Below are 20,772 nucleotides of genomic sequence, written 5' to 3'. Positions count from 1 at the left end.
ACGCACGTGTGGTATATAATATAACGCAGAAGAGACACTTTTTCCGCGGACGATGTTTTCATTGTTGTCACAATGGAAATCGAATTTATTTTTAGTTTACATATCTTATCTCTAAGCATTACACACATGGCCGTATCAACTTATCACCGCCAAGGCCGCTTTTAAGCTCGTTGACTCTATAGAAAGATAGGCGGCTGATCATTGATGAGTAGTCCATTATTTTATGAGCATGTGTGAGATTTTCTCTGATAAATCAGGCTTAGCTTCTGATTCAGGAGTTGGGGCCCCAGGTGCTCAAGAACATAACCGTTCTCAGAGACTCCTCCGACTTGTTTATCCCCTCATCATCTCTGAGCTTCTTTGACGTCGACATCGAGGAAGACGAAGAAGGCTTAGAGAGTTTCTTGGCTTGAGCTGCCGACCTTATTTGGTTCTTGGCATGCTTGTGTGTTGACCTCACGGCGTTGTTCCACCTGCCATAACCTTGATCCTTCAAGGCCTCCACGACTCCAACACTGGTTACCACAACCCAAGCCTCTGTTGTCGGGCACATGTTTCAGCTGCTTCAATTCTCTTATCTTTTTCCAGTACTGTTGCACCTACTAGTTTGAAACGCTTTTGGGTGAAGCAACGAGTGGGATCGGCACTTATATAGATTGTAAAAGACGGCTGAGAGGGGAAACCGGAACCGGTGCCAAATGTGGACTATATGGAAAGCCAATGGTTTTTACTTGAAGTTGAGGCGCGCAGCCATATCTCGCTTGCCAAATGCCTCATATCCATAATCCATACACTTTTTTTGTCTTTTTTGTTCAGAAAGTGACGGTGTTGGGTTTTTAATGGATGCCAAAGGATTTTGTGCAGCACATGGTTTTTACATCAGCCCATCATACATTAATCTGGACCCGTAGTTTGGGAGTGAAACCATTGGTTATCTTATCCAAAACCATGATGATTTAATGAGGTGGGGACTCTCTGTTTCTGTTGGTTGTGAACAGGGAAGAAAGATGATATTGCCATATGTATATATTGTGTATATATCATGTCAGCCGCATACTTTATGTAATCCAAAGCGGAGATGCAATGTATTTTATGGAACATATCCATGACAGTACTTTTTTCTGCGAAGCGAATTTCTGTGAGAAGAACTCTTTTCTTTGTTTTTCCCCTTTTTTGGGGGGTGCTAACCAAGCACATTTTTTCAACTAAAACTGGTAACCAGTCGGAGTCTTTTCCTTATTTTTTTCCTCGATCCATCACTCTATAATATATTTGGTTTAACGACATGATCAAAATATTTCACTGTTAAATCAAATGAAAAATTAAATGAATATAAAGGATTATGTATGAGAAGAAGTATAAAGAGAACGTACAGTCGATCTGTTAATTAATACACACACAGCGCGCTGTCAGTTTTTAGCGTCATCTTGGCCTTCTTTCTTCCATGCACTGGTTGGGACTTGGGAGAGGAATCCAACTTACACCAAAGTTGGAGTGCCACTCCAACGTTAATTACCTGTAAAACTTTTGCTTTGTCACGTGTTCATATGTGGCAATTTAAAATCTGCTAAGAATGCTGTGGTCCTGCGATTTCTCTTCATTGTCTTACTTGTAAGTGACGCGCCTTTTTAAATTAATTTATACTATGGTTGGCTGGAGAGAAAAATAAAAGAGAAATAACATTTTTTCTACTTGGTTATGGAGAGAAAAGTTAAAAGGCAAAACAAATGAGAGAAAAATAATATGTAAGATCCACATATTTTTACTTTTAATTCTTCTCTCCAAATATCAAAATATTTTAAAAAGAAAATTTTATTTTTAAATTTACCCACCATTTTTAAATTTTATATTTGTAATATAATAACATTTTAATTATGAAATTTTGTTAAACAAACAGTATATTTGATTTTTATTTTTAGATTAATTAGACAAGTACTAATTTCAAATTTTCAATTAAATTTTTTATATTTGGTTGCAGTTTCAAAATTTTAAAATTATTATATATTTAATAATTTAATAAATAAAATTATAAATTAGATTTTTTGTTAGTATTGAATAAAATAATTTGTAAATATTTTTTTATTCAATCAATAATATATGGTAGAAATTATTATATATAATATGTTAAAATATTATATTTTATTATATATAAATACTTTTTATTTTTCACTAATAATAATGTTATTATTGTTCATATAAAATTGATAATTTTTTTTCTTTTTCTTGTTTTCTCTTGCTTAGCCAAATACAATAGAAGAAAATTATATTCTTTTACTTTTCTCTTCTCTTTATGTTCTCCTCTTTCTATTTTACCTTATGAGCCAAGCATAACATTAATTCTCTACATGCAAAATGATGTTTTTTTCCCCTATTTTGAGTTGGTCCGAGAACGTACTTGATTAGCAAATTACACCCTAGAGGCAAGTTAGTACTACTAAGTATTTATCAATGATTAAAAAATTAGATCAAATTGGATAGTCAAATTGTCAATTAGTTAGGTTAATGACTCGATTAAGTCAAAAAAATTACTTAAAGAGTTGGGTCGGATTGGGACCAGTAGTTGAACCAAAAATTGGATTCGGTTTTTAACAATCAGACTGTTAAAAAAAATATTCTTTTTTCTTTTTTAATCAATTTTTTTAATAATTTAATGTTATGTTGTATCATGTAACTTATTAAGTCATGATAAACTTAAAATATTTGGTTTTATTTTGAAGTTAAGTAATAATTTTATATTTATTTTTTATATTTAGATTGTTATATATATATATATTAATTTAATTATTACGTTATTGATTTGACCATCAATCCAATCCAGTTGGATCATGTGAACCACTGACTTTTTTAATTCAATATCCAACATGATTTTAAAAATGTTGGTATTTGTACATTATATATCGTTCATTTACCATATACTATGAAATACATATGGCGTCTAATTGGGAAGTAAAGCTTAAGCATATAAAAAACTAGCTTTTACTCTCTTGTGCAACATTATACTAATTTAATCATATTTATCCAAAAACAGATAGTAAAAAATCAACAAAATTATCCCTTGAATGTATATTGAATTTGTAACTCTAATAGTCATGTATTGCATTGATCAAATTACATGGAAAATGAAAGAAAAAATTAATCATTTAGTCTTTATAATTTTAACTTAATTGTAACCCAATCCTTGAACTTTAAATCGTTATAACTCAATCTCTGAAGTTTTAACTCAGATGTAAATCAGTCCTTGAACTTTACCTCTTACAATTTAGTTCTTAAAGTTTTAATCTCTTAAATGTTAGTCTCTATATGTTTAAAAAATAAAATTATAAAAATTTAAATATAGTTTAATGTTTATTATTAATATTTTAAATTATTAAACCCTTTTAATCTTTATAAAGATCAATATTAAACAAGTTAAAATTTTAGGAACTAAATTATAAGAGACAAAGTTTAGAGACTAATTTATAATTGAGTCAAAACTTCAGAGATTGAGTTATAATAAGTCAAAGTTAAAAAATTGAGATGTAACTTGGTCAAACTACAGGGATCAAATAATTAATTTTTTCAAAATAAAATATGTTTTAATAGGCTTTTAAAACAAATACATGTTACATCAGATTTTTAAAAAATTCCTTATAAATAACATGTGTTATCGTAAATATCCCACAGTCTTAGAGAATCTTCAGGCCTTCCTTAGTCTTAACCATATTTCAAGCATGTGAGAAATAATGGTTGTGAATCTGCGATCTTCTTGACCATGTTTTATTCTTTGAAATGGTAATTTTCTCTCATCCTATATGATTGGCCATTTGGCTGCCCCTCAGCTACCGCCGAACCGTCCAACCACATTGAAGCCTTTCCGAGAAAACCTAAACGAAGAAAACTGTGATTGAGCTAATGGATCAGAGACGAGGTTGGGAACTTATTCCATAAACAAGAGATTAAGAAATGAGGGTGCTTTGACTTCATGAAAAATTGAAGACGAATACCTTAACGCAAAGTAATCTGAACGTCGCCGATCATTCTGAAAGAAGAATGACTTCTGCTTGTCGACTCGTACTGATGGTTTTTCTTTTTGGAACTAGAGATGGTATGTCTTAATTAAAGAGTGAGTCCAAAAGCAGATAAGAAAAATCTGTTCACCTGGTACTTTCAACCGAAAGCGGCAGCTTGAGAAATTTCAAACACCTTGTCTTCAGACACATCCATGAGAAAGCAAACCACATGCACATACCAAATGAGCTGGGAATTAATTTTTTCTTCTTCCTAAAAATGGTAAGAAATGGATTTTAATGCAAAAGCTCCAATTAAATTAAATTATTTATTTATTATTCACCACCAAAATTATGAATATTCTCCCTCCATCATAAATTATAAAGTGCTTTTGAAAAAGTTTTTCTATCTAAAATATAAGATACTTTGAATAAATTAAAGTTTCATTAAATGTGTCAATTTCAATATTATTCTTTTTATTTTTATAATTAATTTTTATCACTTTTTTTTAATATATTAAATAATAGATATTTTTAAAAGTTTATATTTCTATTTTTTAAAAATATAAAATTATTAAATATATTTAATTAGATTTATTGATATGTAATATTTTATTTAAAAGTATTTTATAATTTACAATGGAAGGAGTATTATAAATTTTTTTATATATTAAAAATGATGACATGGCCTGTAGCAGTTCACTGTGGAGTGCGGACATCACCGTAAAACCGGGTTTCTTTATACGACATGAACGCGCCATGTCACTTGAAATACGACGTCGTTTAGCTTCGAGCCTTTGAGCGTCGGGCATTTCTGTCTCCCGGAACCAAAGCGTTATGCTCTCCTTCCTAGTCTCTCGCATCGCATTTCAAACAAGCACAAAGCCATGGCCAGTCTAGCAGCGGCCGCAGTTTGTCGAGCTGCTTCTTTAAGCCGTATTTCTTCGCCAAGAACACCAATTCAAGCCGCCAGCCTTATCCATAAGCGTGGTCTCGCCGGTGCCGCGGGTAATTTATATTTACATGAATTTTGTGAATTCGTTTGATCCCGTTTACCATGTGGGCCAGGATCTATGGGATCTTGCAAATCTTTCCGTTCTATTTATTGGCGTAGTGTTGCTAGCTGAGAAGTGTTTATGCCTTCGCAAGAATTAAAAGTTTGGTGTTGCGTATCAAATCGGTATAACTTTGGGCTTTTGAGCCCCGGGGGTGGGGCATTTATTCTCTTTGCGTGGCTGAAACCTGTGAAGGAGTTGATTTTACATTGTATAATTTAAGTTAATTAAACATGCAATTGAGTTGGATATCTGCTTAAACTTTGGAAATTATGAGATAAAATTATTTGAACATAACTGCGAAACTCAGACAGTTGATGTCCTCTTGGAAACCTTTAAAGTTTACCCATACCTACCTAAAATTTCATTTAAAACAAAATGAATTTTATCCCTATCCCTCCCTGAAAAGCGGGAAAAATAAAAAGCGTGTCTTTGAATGGAACCATTGGGATATTTATGTGGTAAACAACAAGAGGAAAGAACAAAATATATAAACTTGATTGGAATAGAGGCACTATCAATCACTATTTGTTGTTTTACTTTATCTGATTCTGTTGAACCGTACTAGCACTAGTAATTGAAAGAAAGAAAAATTAGATTCTGGTGTTGATGCCGGACCTAATCTGACATTATTAATCAATATACGTTCCATCTTCCCACTCTGTAGTCAAATTGATTTTCTGCATTATAGCTTGCTATATGGTAATATTTTGCAACTTGTCCGTGAAATGGCTTACTCATTTGGTTATTGCAGATCACCATGGAACCCCCAAAGTTAACTGTTGGCAAGATCCGCTGAATCCATCTAAATGGAAGGAAGAGCATGTGAGTGTAAACATGTGTTGAGATCAGTGCATTCATTGCAAAGCATTTATGTATTGATATGATTCGTTATCATGTTCTTGCAGTTTGTAATTGTTTCTTTATCTGGCTGGGGTTTACTCTTCTTTGGTGGATACAAGTTCTTCACTGGAGGCAAGGGCAAGAAAGAAGAGGTACTTTTTGCTGTTCGTATTTTCTAATGGTTATTACTGAGATTACCAAGATTACCAGTTTACCACATGTTGGTTTCTCGTTAGTGACTTAGTGTCGTCATGAGTCGGTCCAAAGTTGGTTCTCTATAAATGAGTGTTCCTGTCACTGTTCTATTTTCTGTCAAACAAATCTTTCTTTCCCAAAATTTACCATGCTAGAATATTTGCATGGTCCTTATCTCATAGCCTGTTTAATAAAATTTTCAAATGGCAAGATGACTAATAGAGCTTTGTTAGAGAGGTTTCAGTTTCTTTTGAATGTTGATGGTTCTGTTTCTTAGTGAGTTATGATTATTTCAAGTATTTCTGGTTTGATGCTTCTGCTTTGTTGTCACTGAAGACCTCCCCCCCTGAGTAAGTGGACCAATGGGTCTGCAAAACAAATAAACTATTTTTTGAATGTTAATAGTGGCTAATTTTAGGTGTCAAATTTTTGGTCTTTGCTAAACGAGCACTGATTTTGCAGAAATTGGTGGAAGCGACGCAGTGAAGTTTGGATATTTCCACATCCCAACTGTTGCTGGTAATAATGTGAAGGCGTGGGCTTTCCCATGTTTTCCGTTCTTTGTTTCGTTGGCTGGCGAGAAATCCTTTTGGCTAGTTATCGATAAATCCCTGAATGATGTTCCTTGGAAGACGATTCTTTCCAGGACATATTTGCTACTTTTCATTCACTATATGCTTGCCGGTCTTCTACTAATAATTTAAGGACACTTCTACTTTTGTAAGCAATTAATTTCATTGACATGAGCTACAACTGGTATCGTCTTATCGTTGTGCTCTAAATGAGCCTATTGACGTGAAGTAATTGGCTGGACGGATTCCATTGCCTGTGCTGTTTGAATTAGACCCCCGAGGATATTCTGTAAGTCTCAAAATGGACGCTTTATGGTAAAAGTAGCAGTTTGAATAATCACTCTTCCCCTGCACCCGACTCACGATGCAAAAGTAGTGCTAACAATGAATTTATTCAAGTGATCTTTCACGGATTGCGTATAGTCTACCTTGCCAGTTGCTACTGTAATTTTCAAGGTAAAACGAGGCAGCATATAATTACAGAGAAGATAACCTCGAACGCCGTGTACAGCTTGTTTTACTAGTATGTTCTTTCCCAAGGCACTACACTATTTAGAGCTAGTGGTTTATGATCACATCAAACTTAATACCGGCTGTTGTATCCCTAGTCCGAACAGGACATACTAGCTGAATTCACAGGGTCATAACAAAACCCCCTGAAACCCTAACTAGTGCATTTCCCCTTTGTGCTCATTCTCATCTGCTAAGTTGGACTGGGATTCCTCGGAGAAATCGTCATTTTTATCTTCATCATCACGCCCTTCGATGTCATCTTTCTCTTGTACATCTGCAGCTTTTGGTTTTTCGAGTTCTTTATGGAGAGTGGGAGTCTTTTCTTGTCCGGCATACATTTCCACCAAGTTGATATGCCTTCTACTCCAACTTTGTTCTACTCCAGTTTCCTCTTGCTTTTCTGACTGTCCGTCCTCATCCCATGTTGTCTGTTTACCTGGGTGCGCGCCAAAATCATTGTCAGTCACCTGGTGATTCATATCATCTACTATCTTGGTTTTGCCATCCTGTATATCGTCATGCCTTCCATGCTTCTGCACTTTTTCTTCTGCCTTGTTGTTGCTCGGACTGTCATCACTCATCTCCTCTTCCCCCCTTTCATTGTTTTTATCATCTTGCTGGTCTCTGTTAAGCTTTCTGCTTCTTATGCTCACAGGTCCATGACTTTTGGAAATCCCATTGTTTCCCAGTGAACCGTTCTTGACAATCGCTCTCCATCTCTTCCCCTTTGTTCTACCTAGACGGACAAGTTTCCTTTCCTCATCATGAGGAATTTTGGGGTTATCTTCCATTTGCTTCAAACTGAATTCCTGACTTCCACCAATTGTCTCATCCTCAAATTTTCCACGCTGCTCTTCTCTGATTGTCACATTTTCTTCACCATCCACGAATTCCTCGTCCATTTCTTTTGCAGTGACACCGGCACCACCATCAGCTTGCAGAATTTCTTTCCTCTTATTTTGTTCATCTTCATCAAACTTGGTCAATTTGTTTTTGCTTGCATCTTCGTTCGTAATGCTCTTACCATCCTCATAGTTGGCAGCTTGATCATGCGATTGCTCGTCCCTTTGTTTATTTTCGGTCTGAGTTTTCTCTTGCGCCGTCATTGTTCCATTTTCCAACACGCTTTCTGGAAGGATGGTCCGATCATTACTGCTTACTCCGCGGCTCTTAAATGCCTCTTCAAAACGGTGCTTCAAGGCCTCCATCTCTGCTTCCTTCTGCCGAAACTTGTCCTTTAAAGCTATCAATTCAGGATTTTCATTTTCCAAATCGCTCACTTTTTCTCTCAGCATTTTGATCTCATTCTGCTTTTCTTCGAATGCGGATTCCATCACTCTCTGCTCTTCTTTCAGCGAATCCATCGTGGACTTCATCTCCAGAACTCTTCTGTCAAGCTCCATCTTTTGGCTTCTCAGGGAGTATATCTTCGCCTTCATTTCTTCGTTCTTCCTTTTCATCTCTTTAGTGTGATCTCTTTCCTTCTATGTAATTGAAAAAAACCGAAGTTACCGTGACTATCACTGCAAATCTACACAATAAAGTCCACCCTCGTGCGAATAATTGCAGAACTCAGTGCAGTTAACTTCAAAAGGGAGTAGAAAATGCAACATGCCATGATATTATTTTCACCCTAGAGCAAGAAATTATGAAAATTCGTCCCAAAAGGGTAAAAGAATGATTTGAGTATAAGCACTTTGTAAGAATTATTAAGAGGAAGACAATTGATAAAGATCTGTTACATGCATGTTGCTTCTCATGTGTCGAACAAGTAGAGTGACACGTCAGATGAGAAAAAGAACACGACATGGGAGAGGAAGGAGGAGAGTCATTACCTGCAAGAAAAGCTGAAGGGCTAGGAGATCACGGTCTTTTTCTTTCAGGAGAAGGGTGTAAACACGCCTTTCCCTGAACTTATGAAGCACCATTACCCCAAGCAACGCAGCTCCAAATGCCAGCAGCAACATCAGCGCGTATGATCTTCCCCTATTTCCTCCGCCGCCGCCGCCGCCATGGTTGCCTTTATTGTAAGCCATTACCCTCAGTCTCAGCCAGAGACTTGAACAAAATTGGATTCTTATTCTTGTGAAGGATTAAAGGGGTTGCTTTCTCTCTCCACAGATGTTGTTTGTGGCGCAGAACTTATTTGTTGCTTGTCATGTGAAAAAGGCCATGCAACTAACTTCTCATAGCTGGGGTAGCATTACCATGAAAACTGTGTCAGGGCTCTGATTCTGGAGACTGCCTTTCTTATTCGAGTTTCGCCATGTTCCCTCGTGATTTTATTATAATACCCTTCGCTTTATGATGTGGGAAAGGCCTTTTTGTCTTTCTTCCCACTTTGCTAAGTGACATGGATAAATCGGTACTGATAATTCAAGAGTAATTGAAGTTTAAGACAGCTATAGTACTTCCATAGTTCCATTCCATTTAAAGAAATTGAAGACTTCATGTGGGATAATGTCTCTGCAATGATTTTCTTGTATCTAGTTCTAGGCCTATATTTCTGAAGCTATTATTTCTTGGACTGATCGATACATGCTGCTACGATCCTTTTGATTTTCACAAATGGCAATGCTAATCTATTGTCATTTTTGTTTTTTTTTTTCCTGGGGAATCCGAAGTTAATTAGAGGAGAGGGTCCAGACCCGAAGACTCAGGGGATTGGGTCATCTGGAAAAGTGACGAGTTTGCCCCCTTTTTTTTCCTGTTGGGTCAGGAATGCTTTTGTTGGGCCACAAGCTCAAAATGAAGAAAAAATTACGAGAACTGCTAAGTGGGATGGATTAGCTTTCTCCACGACATGTGCCAGGCTTCGATTCAGTCACCGAAGAAGAATGATGATCATAATTAACGAAAACAAATTCCTCTTCAACGAATGTTCATATATCTTTTTATGTATAACATAAAAATTCTAAATTGTGATATCTTAGACATTGCAGAATTTTTTAGACCCGTACTGATCAAGATTTAAAATAAAAGCTCGGACTCTAATTCTTTTTTTTTTTTGGGTAAGAAGTTCGGACTTTAATTCTAATTATCAATCAACCCATCTATTATTAATAAAAAAGTAAGAAATGATATGCTTTATCTCATTTTTCGTATGTTATATTAGAATGTCAAATATTATTTATGCATAGAGTCAGAATTTAACGTAAGTATTACTTTATTAATACTGAGCCTACACCATGTTAATTTTTTTTTTCAAAAAAAAAAACATTAACTCTGTTTTTATCTCGCATGAATTTAAAACGAGAGGATATGTTTTTTATAATAAGAACAAATCCTTAATAGATACTTTGCTATATCCCGTAAAATGGGCACAGATACTATTATTGATGTAACTTGGAAGGATCTTGTTTGTGAACAAATTGTTAACATCTCTGCAGGTTTTTTATGGGTAGATAATATGTAATTATTTATATAAGTATTTTTTTCTGTAACTTTTTTAATTCTATGGTCCGATATCTTCGGAAAACTTGCCTAGTCTAATTCAAACTCCTGCTGTATAAATCATTATTGCCAATGATAGCTTCATGTCCAGTACCTCAAGTTGCTTTTAACATTTTTGTTTGATGCGATTATATATTTCAAGATTTAAATTTAAAATTTTGAGACTGTGTACGCGCCTGTTCTGCGGGTAGTATCAAAGATTAAAGAACCATATTGAATGCTCGAATGCTAGTGTGGAGCGAGTTCAAGAGCGCCGAAGTTTCCTAGTTTGCATAGTGAAATCCTAGCTTTGAAACCGGCCCCCCCCCCCCCCCCCCCAAAAAAAAAGTGAAATCCTAGCCCAAAATAAACAAGTTTTAGCATAATGAAATGCGATATGCTGATCTCCAACACTCATGGCATAGCACATATGCACTCAAGATTTTGACGGAAAGTGACAACCAAATCAACAATTTTTATGGTCGACGAATATTCCGGAAATTATAATATGAAGCCGATTCGAGTACTGTTTCAAATGTATTATCCTGAGCTCAAAGGGAGAGAATAATGTTAACGTTAGCATTAATATGGATGATTCGTTTGACCTGATTTCGCATAATATATCTTCTTCTTTGCCACTCTCATGATATTCGCGCATAAATTTTTCAAATTTTCGGACCGCTTCAAGATTTATATTGATGACTACTTATGCCTTCTTAATTAAACTGATATTCACGTACCTGGACGAATTCTTTCAGGGGGTCATGTACATGTATGTAGTGTGCTTCCTGATATTTTAGAAACTCATCAGTTCAAACGTAAAAATAATTCGGACTAAAATTCAACGGAGCTGTGACGGAGGTGGAGAAAGATGTCTAACAAAGAATGAAATTGATAAGAGATGAGAATAATACAATAAGATTCGTCACTACAGTACACGACATGTATGGGGTGCTATCAGGTTGTATTTCTACAAGTCCCGCATATATAAAGGACTTGAGATGAGAGTAACGCAGGCATATAAATGTAAAAAATGCCACGCGTGTGCACGTGGGAGGGTTAACAAAATTGAGGCCACATCATTGGAGGAGGGGATCCGATTTAGCGAGGGAAGGAGTTGAGAGGTTGTCGGCAGGAGGGTGAATGATGTTGGATGACAATAATAGTAAAGTTCGACGCTGGAAAGTGGAAATAGATAGTGACGAAACGTGAGCTGCTCGATCACAGCGTAATCATCTCCGAAGTCCACACTCCATTATTGCAAAAGCTGCCTCTTCACCCTGCTGCTATATATGGCTTCTCTGTTACCAACACAAAGCCTGATCTCATCCACTTTCATGAAGCAGCCACCTGCACTGCGTCTCACTTGTCTCTCAAGCCCCGATCGAAGTCGTCTCATATTGATTCCCCCCCCCCCAAAAAAAAAAAAAAAACTTGACCTCACCATCCCCATATCCCCACGCCTCTTGCTGCTGCGCTATGGTATTGCTAAATTGGGCTCTCTATTTTTATTTTTATCATTTTACAATTTTTATGCATTTTCATGTACCACGATAATAAAATATTATCATTATATAAATCTGTAAAACTACTCAACGACAGAAGAGCTCGAGCTCCCAAATTTTTATATTATCTGATAAAGACTAGAACCCATCCAGCATTAACGTTCAAATCTAAATTAGTGCTTAGCTTGCTGCATCTTACTTTTGGACTAGTATGGCTCTCCTTTTTGCGGATGCGTTGGGGTGGAGTGTGAGCAGATCACTTGCCGTGAGCTGTGGCAGTGTTTGAGGTACTTTCACTGCGTGAACGTATTCAACATGCCGAGTTTTTCATTGGACACTGCGGTGAGTGGGAAAAAACTGAAATGGCAATGAGTTAAATATACTAGCTGGGTTGGTGGCCACCTAACAATTTTTATTATTCATAAAGGCACCGAGAAGATGCCAAAGGACCGAGGGCACTAGAGGCAGCTTACTGCTTATGCATAATTCGTTTCAAATTGGGACGCCAAGTTGCCAACAATATATACAGAACCCTGTGCCAATTGATTCATTCAGATTTTGATTGAACTCAGGGCAGGATATGGAAGGACTCGCACAACATCACTGTTTGGTCATTAGAGAGGAAAAGTCTATTATCGTTGTATATATGTGCGCGCGCGCCTTCTAGCTGGCACTTTTTTTCATGGTTGAAAAATGCACGGGAGATAAAGTATCTATGATACACATTATTATCTGCAAGATCTTCTATGTTTCATTTGCTGGAACAGTGATTGGCTCTGTGGGGATGCTGTTTGAATGGGAAAGGCCACTAGGCTTGTTGGTGCATTCAATAGAACATATCTGATCGTATATCATCAATAAAATTGCATGCCACGGTAAGAAGAGTCTCGTTTTTACCACTTTTTTTTTCCCTTTTCCTTTTCCTATTTTGTCCTATTTCACATGAAAATGACACCATCCAACCCTTACATCTCTGCTTTTTTCCTTCTCTCCGGGCAAACTCATGACGGTATCATAGCAGCTTGAGGCACCAAAAGAGACTCGATCCGAGGACCCCAAGTAGTCTGCTAATAGCCAACGAAAAAATTATGTGATCCATATAATTACAACTGATTGGCACCAGAAAGCTTCTCTTCAAAGTGTTCCTCTCAATTCTTTGAACACTGCGTCTGACATCACAGCATACCAGATAAATCTCTTAATTGGCGAGGTCTCTCGATAAATATGTTCCAGAAGCCAAATGCTCGTAGCATGTTTGTGTCTGATATAATTGCAGCAGAGATTATAACAGTCACGAAGTAATTGCAATTTGTCTGCCTGTTTGACTCGTAAAAATTGCAATCCAAGACAAAAAGAACCATTTGTTGTGAGGTAACCATCATGGAGTGCGTAGGGGTATGGGGAACAAGAGCTATAATGTTTTTTAATTGAACTCCCGCAGAGCGGCTTTGGCACGAAAAAGCTTCCACTGCATGACATGGCGACTGAAACAGATTCAGAGCTTATATATAAAATACTTTGGCAGGGCCTGTGTTTACTTTAGCATCAAGCATGATATATATAAACTTGTATTCTACTAACTCAGGTTCTATAAATTTTTCCTCCCCTTTCTTTATAGAAAGGCATATTTTCTTTTCAAGGGGGGAAAACGCTTACCATTGAAGATCGAGCCACAGTTACGCTGTATCGTTATACAGAAGAGATTCTCAAATAATATTTTCCATGACCATTAAGTCGCCACATTAGTGTGATTATCAAGTTTTCTGTTTCCTGCCCCCATTTTTTTCTCTCTGGGGTAGAGTTCATGCTCCTTTTGTTTAGATTTTTAACATGTTGCCGGATGTTATCATGGATCATATCAATTATCAACACAATTTTACGGAATGTCTTATTAACTATTTAATGAATTTCCATGCACTAAATTTTGCTAGTTGTGAAATATAAACCATACAAAAAGGATAATGATCATGTAAGCTTGTAAGGTTTTTGTTATATGGTCGCATATATCATCATTGAGTTGCTTAATTGGAGTACATACATTTCAAGGCAGAGCGCACGACAACATTAAATGTGAATTTGAATTCTAAACGCATCCTATTGCTATCGCCATAAACGTAACCAACCGATATGACGAAAATACGTCAGGTTGATAACCCCCTTAATCCACCGCTACCATCACTCTGATCTTTTCTGGGGGTCATTAATAGCTTTGTGTTCTCAGATTCCAAAAAAAGCTCGTGCGGATCATAATAGACGTACGAAACTGAATTTTAGTCTCAGGAGTAAAGAACTTCCCCCCCCCCCCCCATGCGGGTTTGTTATTCCTTTGATAGTAGAATTTCCTCCCTACCTTTCCTTCGCTGTGGAATGCAATATTGGTGGAACTTGAACTGCCTCCTCGAGAACAGTGGTACCAGGAGGTGCAACGTCCTAAAAACCGAAGCGGAAAAAAATAAAAATACAAAACCTACAAATATTCGAAACCTCGTCTTCTTTCATGAGAGTTCTTCCATAAACAAATGTGCTGACCCCAATCGACCGTTTCTCATCTCTCTCCCCCACCTTCCCTCCCTGATGTCATATCAACATACATGCAAATCGCATCCTAACGTCACAAGCAGTGATTTAAAAATTAAATCAGACAAGGCAGTTGGACCGATCTGACTATCGATCAATTCAGATTTTAGTTCAGCTAATATGTGAAAATCATTTTGAGAGTTGGACCGAGCTGATTTGTTTTGGACAGGCAATTAGATCCGATCCCAAATCTAGTTTTCAAGAACCAAACTGTTAAAAAAATTAATTTTTTATCAATTTTTTTTAAAAAATGACTAATTTTTTTAATCATTTGATATTATTTTATATCATGTAACTTATTAAATTATGATAAACTTAAAATATTTAATTTTTTTAAGTTAAGTAGCAATTTTATATTTATTTCTTATATTTAAATTATTATATACATAAATAATTTTTTTAATTTAATTATTATGTCATCAATTTAATCATTAGTCCAACCTGGTTGAACCATATAAATAGTGAATTATTGACCTTTTTTATTTTACCAGTCTGGTTTTGAAAACATTGGTCACAAGGCTAATCTTTTGATCCATGTAGCACTTAGACTTTTTTTGATAGAAGATGTTAAATAGGCCTAATTTGTCAAGAAGGAAGATGCTTGGCTAAGTTGAGAAATGAAAATCTCAAGAGCAAAAGATGATTGAGAAAGTTGTAAGAATGTGAGACTTGTATTACTTGAGAATTCAATGATGCTTGCAAATGAGGAAGGGAGAGATGTAACATCCTAATTTTTAGATAAAATTTTTTTTTATGAAATTTAAATTTTTTTTAAATGATGATAATAATAGAAATTTAAATTTTTTGAGGTTATTTGAAAATAATAATATGGTTAGGCATTTAATTATGAATTAAAAACTTAAGTTTAAAATTATATAAAAAATATGTTGTTAAGATATAATTTTAAGATTTAAAAAAATTATTATTAATGTGTGTGTGTGAGTTAAAAAAAAGAAAGTAAAAAAAAATGGGAGGGGGTTTAGTCCCACATCGGTTAGATGTGGGAATGAAAGGCACCTCTTCATGTATAAAAAGAGGAAGTGTATTGTGGAGGAAGCATTAGGAAATTTTTATTACAATTTGTGAAAATTGCAACTAAGGGCCCAAGATATAATTTGTAAAAATTACAAGTAATGGCCCAAAAAGTTGAATAATAATTCAAACCTATAGTTTTTTTAATATAATTTTGGGACCACAATTTTATTTTTATATTATTTTTCTCTCTTTCTCTCACGTTGCTCGCCGTTTTCTCACAAGGGGGGATTATTTTCTTTTTCTTCAGGTATGTTCTAAATTTCCTGTTTAGATTAACATTTAAAAATTTATTTAATTACAAAATTAATTTTATAGTTATTTTCTAAATAATATTAGCTTTCTAGTGATATGATTATTTTGTAGGATAGAATAAATATTCTGATTAGGATTTTTTTATAGGATAGTTAATCTAATGATATGATGGATTAAAAATATAGGTTAAAACTCTTAGAGATATAATAAATATTATAAAATATTTTTTTGAGGTTGAAACTCATGTTTAAGAATTTTTGAGTTAAAATCTAGATCTATATGGTTAAATTTATATGGAATCTGAGATGTAGGGATAAACTTATGATTATTAAATATTTATTTAAGTATGAATAGGTATTTTTGAGGTTATAGAAAGGTGATTTGAGGCTTCAGGATAATTTTAAAATTTTTAATTTATTTTTGGACGAATTTTTAGAATATAGAAGGAGGAAATTGTGATACGAGAAGTGATTTAAAGATAAAAAATAGTTTATTAGGGTACGAGAATTTTAGAAAAGAATTTAAGAAGTTAAATGAGGCATAAATCTTAAATTAGTGTTAATATGGATTATAAATCTAAGACTTTCTAACTCTTTAAATTAGAGTTATTTATTTTAATGTAAAATTAATATATAGTATTGTGAAATAATTATGTAGATTATATTGACAAAGATAGTGGTGAAAAAGGAGTTGTGAAGGAAAACTTGTTATTCAAGACACAAGGTAACCATTATTAATGTGTTGTGATGGGTGTGTTTGTAAATGGTTATGTGTTATTTTATTGTTTGAAAAAATTATGAATTATTAAAAATAAATACTGTATATTTGTTTGAAATTATTGTCAAGTGGGTTAAAAATTTATTTTTATTTATCATGATGAGATATTATTGTTCGGATATATTTTTGTTTGGATATTTGAATGATGCATGACTTGTTAAGGTATTTTAATGTATGATGTTAATGAAAATTTCTGTTTGGTTAATTATTACCACGTGGTAAGCCCTCATTGGACTCAATGAGTGGCGTGTCGCTTGGTCCAACTCACCTTTGGCGGGTGATTTGACGTTCAAGCATGGCAAAAGGAGGATATAAGGTGCAGTCATGCAAATTAAATACTTGTTTGGTTTGTTTGAAAGTATTGTTTGATTAAATGTTTTGTGTGCCCACTTAGCAATCGCATGATTAGTTACATCCGCATGTATCATTACATATTAATTTTTGGTTACTGGGACTTTTAAGTCTCATTCCCCGTGGTTAATATTTTTACAGGAGCGAGTCTGACCGAGAAAGCACCAGAGGTATAACTATGGTGTATGAGACACCATCTTTTACATTGCATCTTATTTTAGATTATACAATGTATCTTGTGCCAACTTAGGACATATCTTCTTTGTGAAGCATGTAAACTCTAATCATTTTTATTAAAAGTATTTATATGACCAAGATGATTATGTCTATCCCTCTTGATTTATGATTTGATTTGAATATCATGACATGAGGATTATGTCTGTCTCTCATGGTTTTAATTGCCTTTTTGGATATTTTAAAACTTGTGTTATGTCTTGGATGTATCATGGTAAGAAAATTTTCTACCATGATAATGGTTTTAATAATTTGTGAAAAATCAGTTTGGTATTTTTAAGGGTGTTACAAGAGATATTTATAGGCCTCCTCTTAAATCTAAAAAATTCTCACATCTTTAATGGATGGTGGAGATTAAATTAATCTTACAGCTATCGTTAATTCTCTATAATTCTCTATTAGATATTTTTAATAAATATATAGACATTTACATGAAAATATTTAAAATTAAATGAGTTGTAAGAATCGAATGAATTGAACTTAAAATTTTATTATGGTGAAAGTAAATTCAAACCTTCGAAAACTCACTTGTTTACTTGATCAAGTCAATTTAACTTTATTTTACATTTTTATATAAAATTAAAAAATCATAAGCACCTTAAACTTTGAATTTTTTTTTAAACCAACATTATTTTTTAACTTATGAAAATGATTTTTAAATTGTTTTTAATTGTTCAAGCTTGCTCTTTTAAAATTTAATGATCTAAAATATACTCAAGTACACTCTAATTTATTTAAGAAGTTTGATGCAACTTGCAGTTTTTCAAGGGTCATGCTTCTCCAGCCCCTCCACAATGATCTTAGCACACATAATCTGCGAAATGTTCAACATGGTGTTGAGTTGATTCCAACTATGATCGATGCCTCGTCTAATCAATTTTTTCCAATCATATTATCTTTAAGCAAGTGAAGTGGAAACTAAAGAAACTAAAATCACAGTGAAAAAGTTTACTGGAATGAGACTATATTACTTCCCTCTTCAGAGAACAATTACGTTCTGTGAACTTGCTGACATGACAACTCCCACTGACAGTATTTGATGGTGTGGTTCCAAGGTCACATCCACTTGAGGAGCTGGCGGAAGGATCTACAAATTTTGTAAACTTTAAAAAATATCCCCGAAGCAAAATTAAATAATAGCACTCAAAACACTTCATTTCGGCCAACAAGAGACTTTTACTTAGACAAATTGGACAAATTCAGAATATGAAAAAATAAAATCTGGTGTAAATGCAGAAAACGGACTAAAAAAATTATCCTAATTAAACTCGACAATGTTAAAACCTGATCAAATCAAGAAGCTATATAAAAAATATTACCTCATCTTGCATCTGTGGGTATCAGGGGTGGACCTACGTTCAAATGAGGGTGGGCATATGCCTCCCCTCAATTTTTGAAATTACCACGTTAACGTGTGATGAGTTTACATGATGCCCCTCTCATCTACAAAACTTGGACCCCCTAAGCAAGATGGAAGAAACAAAAGGGGGAGATGGATTTGAAAATGGGAGATAATAGATGAAGTATTAGAGACTCTTATGAAAGTTTTATATTTCAATAGTGGGTTTCAAATTAAGTTTGCGTGCCGGAAAATGAAAGATGACGTTGGGTAGGGAGAAGAAGAACAATGATAGGAAGAGGAAGAATAACAGAATAGTGTGGGTGTGTGGGAGATTGCGTGTGCGAGTGGAGCAAGATAAAGAGGAGAATTTAAAACCAAAAAAAAAAGACATGAAAAGATAGTGTAAATCAGTAGTAGGCATTTTTTGTAAGTCATGTTTGGCTTAAAATATAAGATATTTAATAGTTTTTATTTTTTTTCCAACTATATCTTTATATTTTTTATTTATTTTGAAAAATGTCTATTAAATTTTAATTATCATTATTAAGATAATTTTATAAGATATTTAATGAAAGTATAATTAAAATGATATATGATTCTTTAAAAGATTAAAACTTTAACTAATTCCTTTGAGAATCATAAAATAATTACTAATACCATATAGTATGGACCGAATGGAATAAGCATGAGTTTAATTATACGATCATTTAATTGTTTCTAATTAGTTGAAAGTTGATAAAAAATTTTAGTACAGTAAGATTATAAATTTATTGATTTATTAATGAAAAATATAAGTTTTTATAAGATACTTTTTTTATTATTCATAGTATTTTTTTATTAAAAGTAATCATATTCAAAACAAATATAAAATATAGGCACCTTTTCCTATCAAGAATTTGATATAACATTTAAATATATTGTTACAATAATATTATTATTTTTTTTTAAGAAAAACCTATTAAATGTTGACCTCGATGGGTTAAGGTTTTCGGTTCACCACTGGGTATCTTGTGTTGAAATAAATGTCAAAAGATTTTGAAAATTTCTCATAATATTTTCACCTCCATATATCATTGTAACAGGTCAAAGACTGCATTTTTAAATATAAACAAGTGAATACAGAAATTCTTAGGTGCAAATACTCTATATTTATATACTCCCTTTATTTAAAAATATAAAATATTTTTTTCTAAAGTAAGATGTTTAAAAAATATAAAATTTTAAAGTACAATTAATTATGTCTTTTTAAAAATAATTTTAATTAAGAGTGTAATTATAAGATTTTCCTAAACATCCTGTAAAATAAAAATAAGAAAAAGTATGCAATTTTAAAGCAATTAACTATTATCTCGTTGTTATTTATAAGAAAAACTATCATTTTTTATTTATTTTTTATATAAGCAAAATAATATATTTTTATAAGTATTTATTATAAATTTTTTAAATCGTCTTTCATAATTGACATTAATAAAAAATAATTAATACATACTTATGTTAATTAATATAGGACTTAATTTAATTTTTTTATTTTTAGATATAATTATTATGATTAATTAAATTTTTTTAACTGTATGATATAATTATTTTTTTTGTATTGTGTGATTAGATTAAAACTGTGTTGTAATATTAGAGTAAGGGAGTACATATATTTGAAAGAAATCACGGGATTCAGGTCCATCAAGAGGTCCGTCAGCATGCAGAGAGGAGAGATTATGATTTTGTTCCCCAAGAAGCTGAGGAATTATATTGGCTCAGGGGTAGAGCCAAAAATAAGAGTTAAACTTAAAGGAGTGAACTTATAGGTCCTATTTAAATTAAAGTTCAAGCTTTAAAAATTATTTTTTAAAAAAAATTGGGGTTGAGGGCCTGATCCTGATAAGCCCTGTGAAAAAAAGGCTCGAACCTAGGTGACCTCTAAGCCCTGATAAACCTGATTATTACACACACACACACACAGATACATATATTTGATGATAATGACACAATTTGATTAATATTTATTGTAGATGATCAATAATAAATTGTAAAGGTAATTGACATTGAATTTTCACTTCCATCTTTAACAAGTATATTTACATTCAAGGGATTTAATATTTTATTTAT

At 33.6% G+C, this 20,772-nt stretch overlaps 3 protein-coding genes and 1 long non-coding RNA gene across 4 annotated transcripts; 2 read left to right on the top strand and 2 right to left on the bottom strand.

The window, feature by feature from the left end:
• Positions 1-55: 55 nt before the first annotated feature.
• Positions 56-631, bottom strand: LOC129316860 (uncharacterized). Its single transcript, XM_054961229.1, has one exon. The coding sequence runs from the start codon at positions 551-553 to the stop codon at positions 272-274; it is 282 nt and encodes a 93-aa protein (XP_054817204.1). The 5' UTR covers positions 554-631; the 3' UTR covers positions 56-271.
• Positions 632-4,780: 4,149 nt separating this feature from the next.
• LOC129315259 (uncharacterized) lies at positions 4,781-6,892 on the top strand. The gene is made up of 4 exons (XM_054958843.1): positions 4,781-4,994; positions 5,796-5,866; positions 5,950-6,036; positions 6,542-6,892. Exons 1-4 carry the CDS (start codon positions 4,874-4,876, stop codon positions 6,563-6,565), a joined length of 303 nt encoding a protein of 100 aa, XP_054814818.1. The 5' UTR covers positions 4,781-4,873; the 3' UTR covers positions 6,566-6,892.
• Positions 6,893-7,027: 135 nt separating this feature from the next.
• Positions 7,028-9,314, bottom strand: LOC129315258 (intracellular protein transport protein USO1-like). Its single transcript, XM_054958842.1, has 2 exons — positions 9,000-9,314; positions 7,028-8,648 (listed from the first exon to the last, which is right to left on the bottom strand). Exons 1-2 carry the CDS (start codon positions 9,198-9,200, stop codon positions 7,320-7,322), a joined length of 1,530 nt encoding a protein of 509 aa, XP_054814817.1. The 5' UTR covers positions 9,201-9,314; the 3' UTR covers positions 7,028-7,319.
• A 2,399-nt stretch (positions 9,315-11,713) lies between these two features.
• On the top strand, positions 11,714-12,966 carry LOC129315058 (uncharacterized). Its single transcript, XR_008594369.1, has 3 exons — positions 11,714-12,078; positions 12,312-12,443; positions 12,529-12,966. It is a non-coding gene; the product is annotated as an uncharacterized LOC129315058 (long non-coding RNA).
• Positions 12,967-20,772: the final 7,806 nt, after the last annotated feature.

This window comes from Prosopis cineraria, unplaced genomic scaffold, assembly GCF_029017545.1.
Source record: "Prosopis cineraria cultivar Desert tree isolate PC_DT_omini unplaced genomic scaffold, ASM2901754v1 PC7, whole genome shotgun sequence".
NCBI classification, from domain to species: domain Eukaryota; kingdom Viridiplantae; phylum Streptophyta; class Magnoliopsida; order Fabales; family Fabaceae; genus Prosopis; species Prosopis cineraria.
The sequence above is the reverse complement of the archived record's forward strand: the minus strand, read 5'-3'. Positions and strand labels throughout refer to the sequence as shown.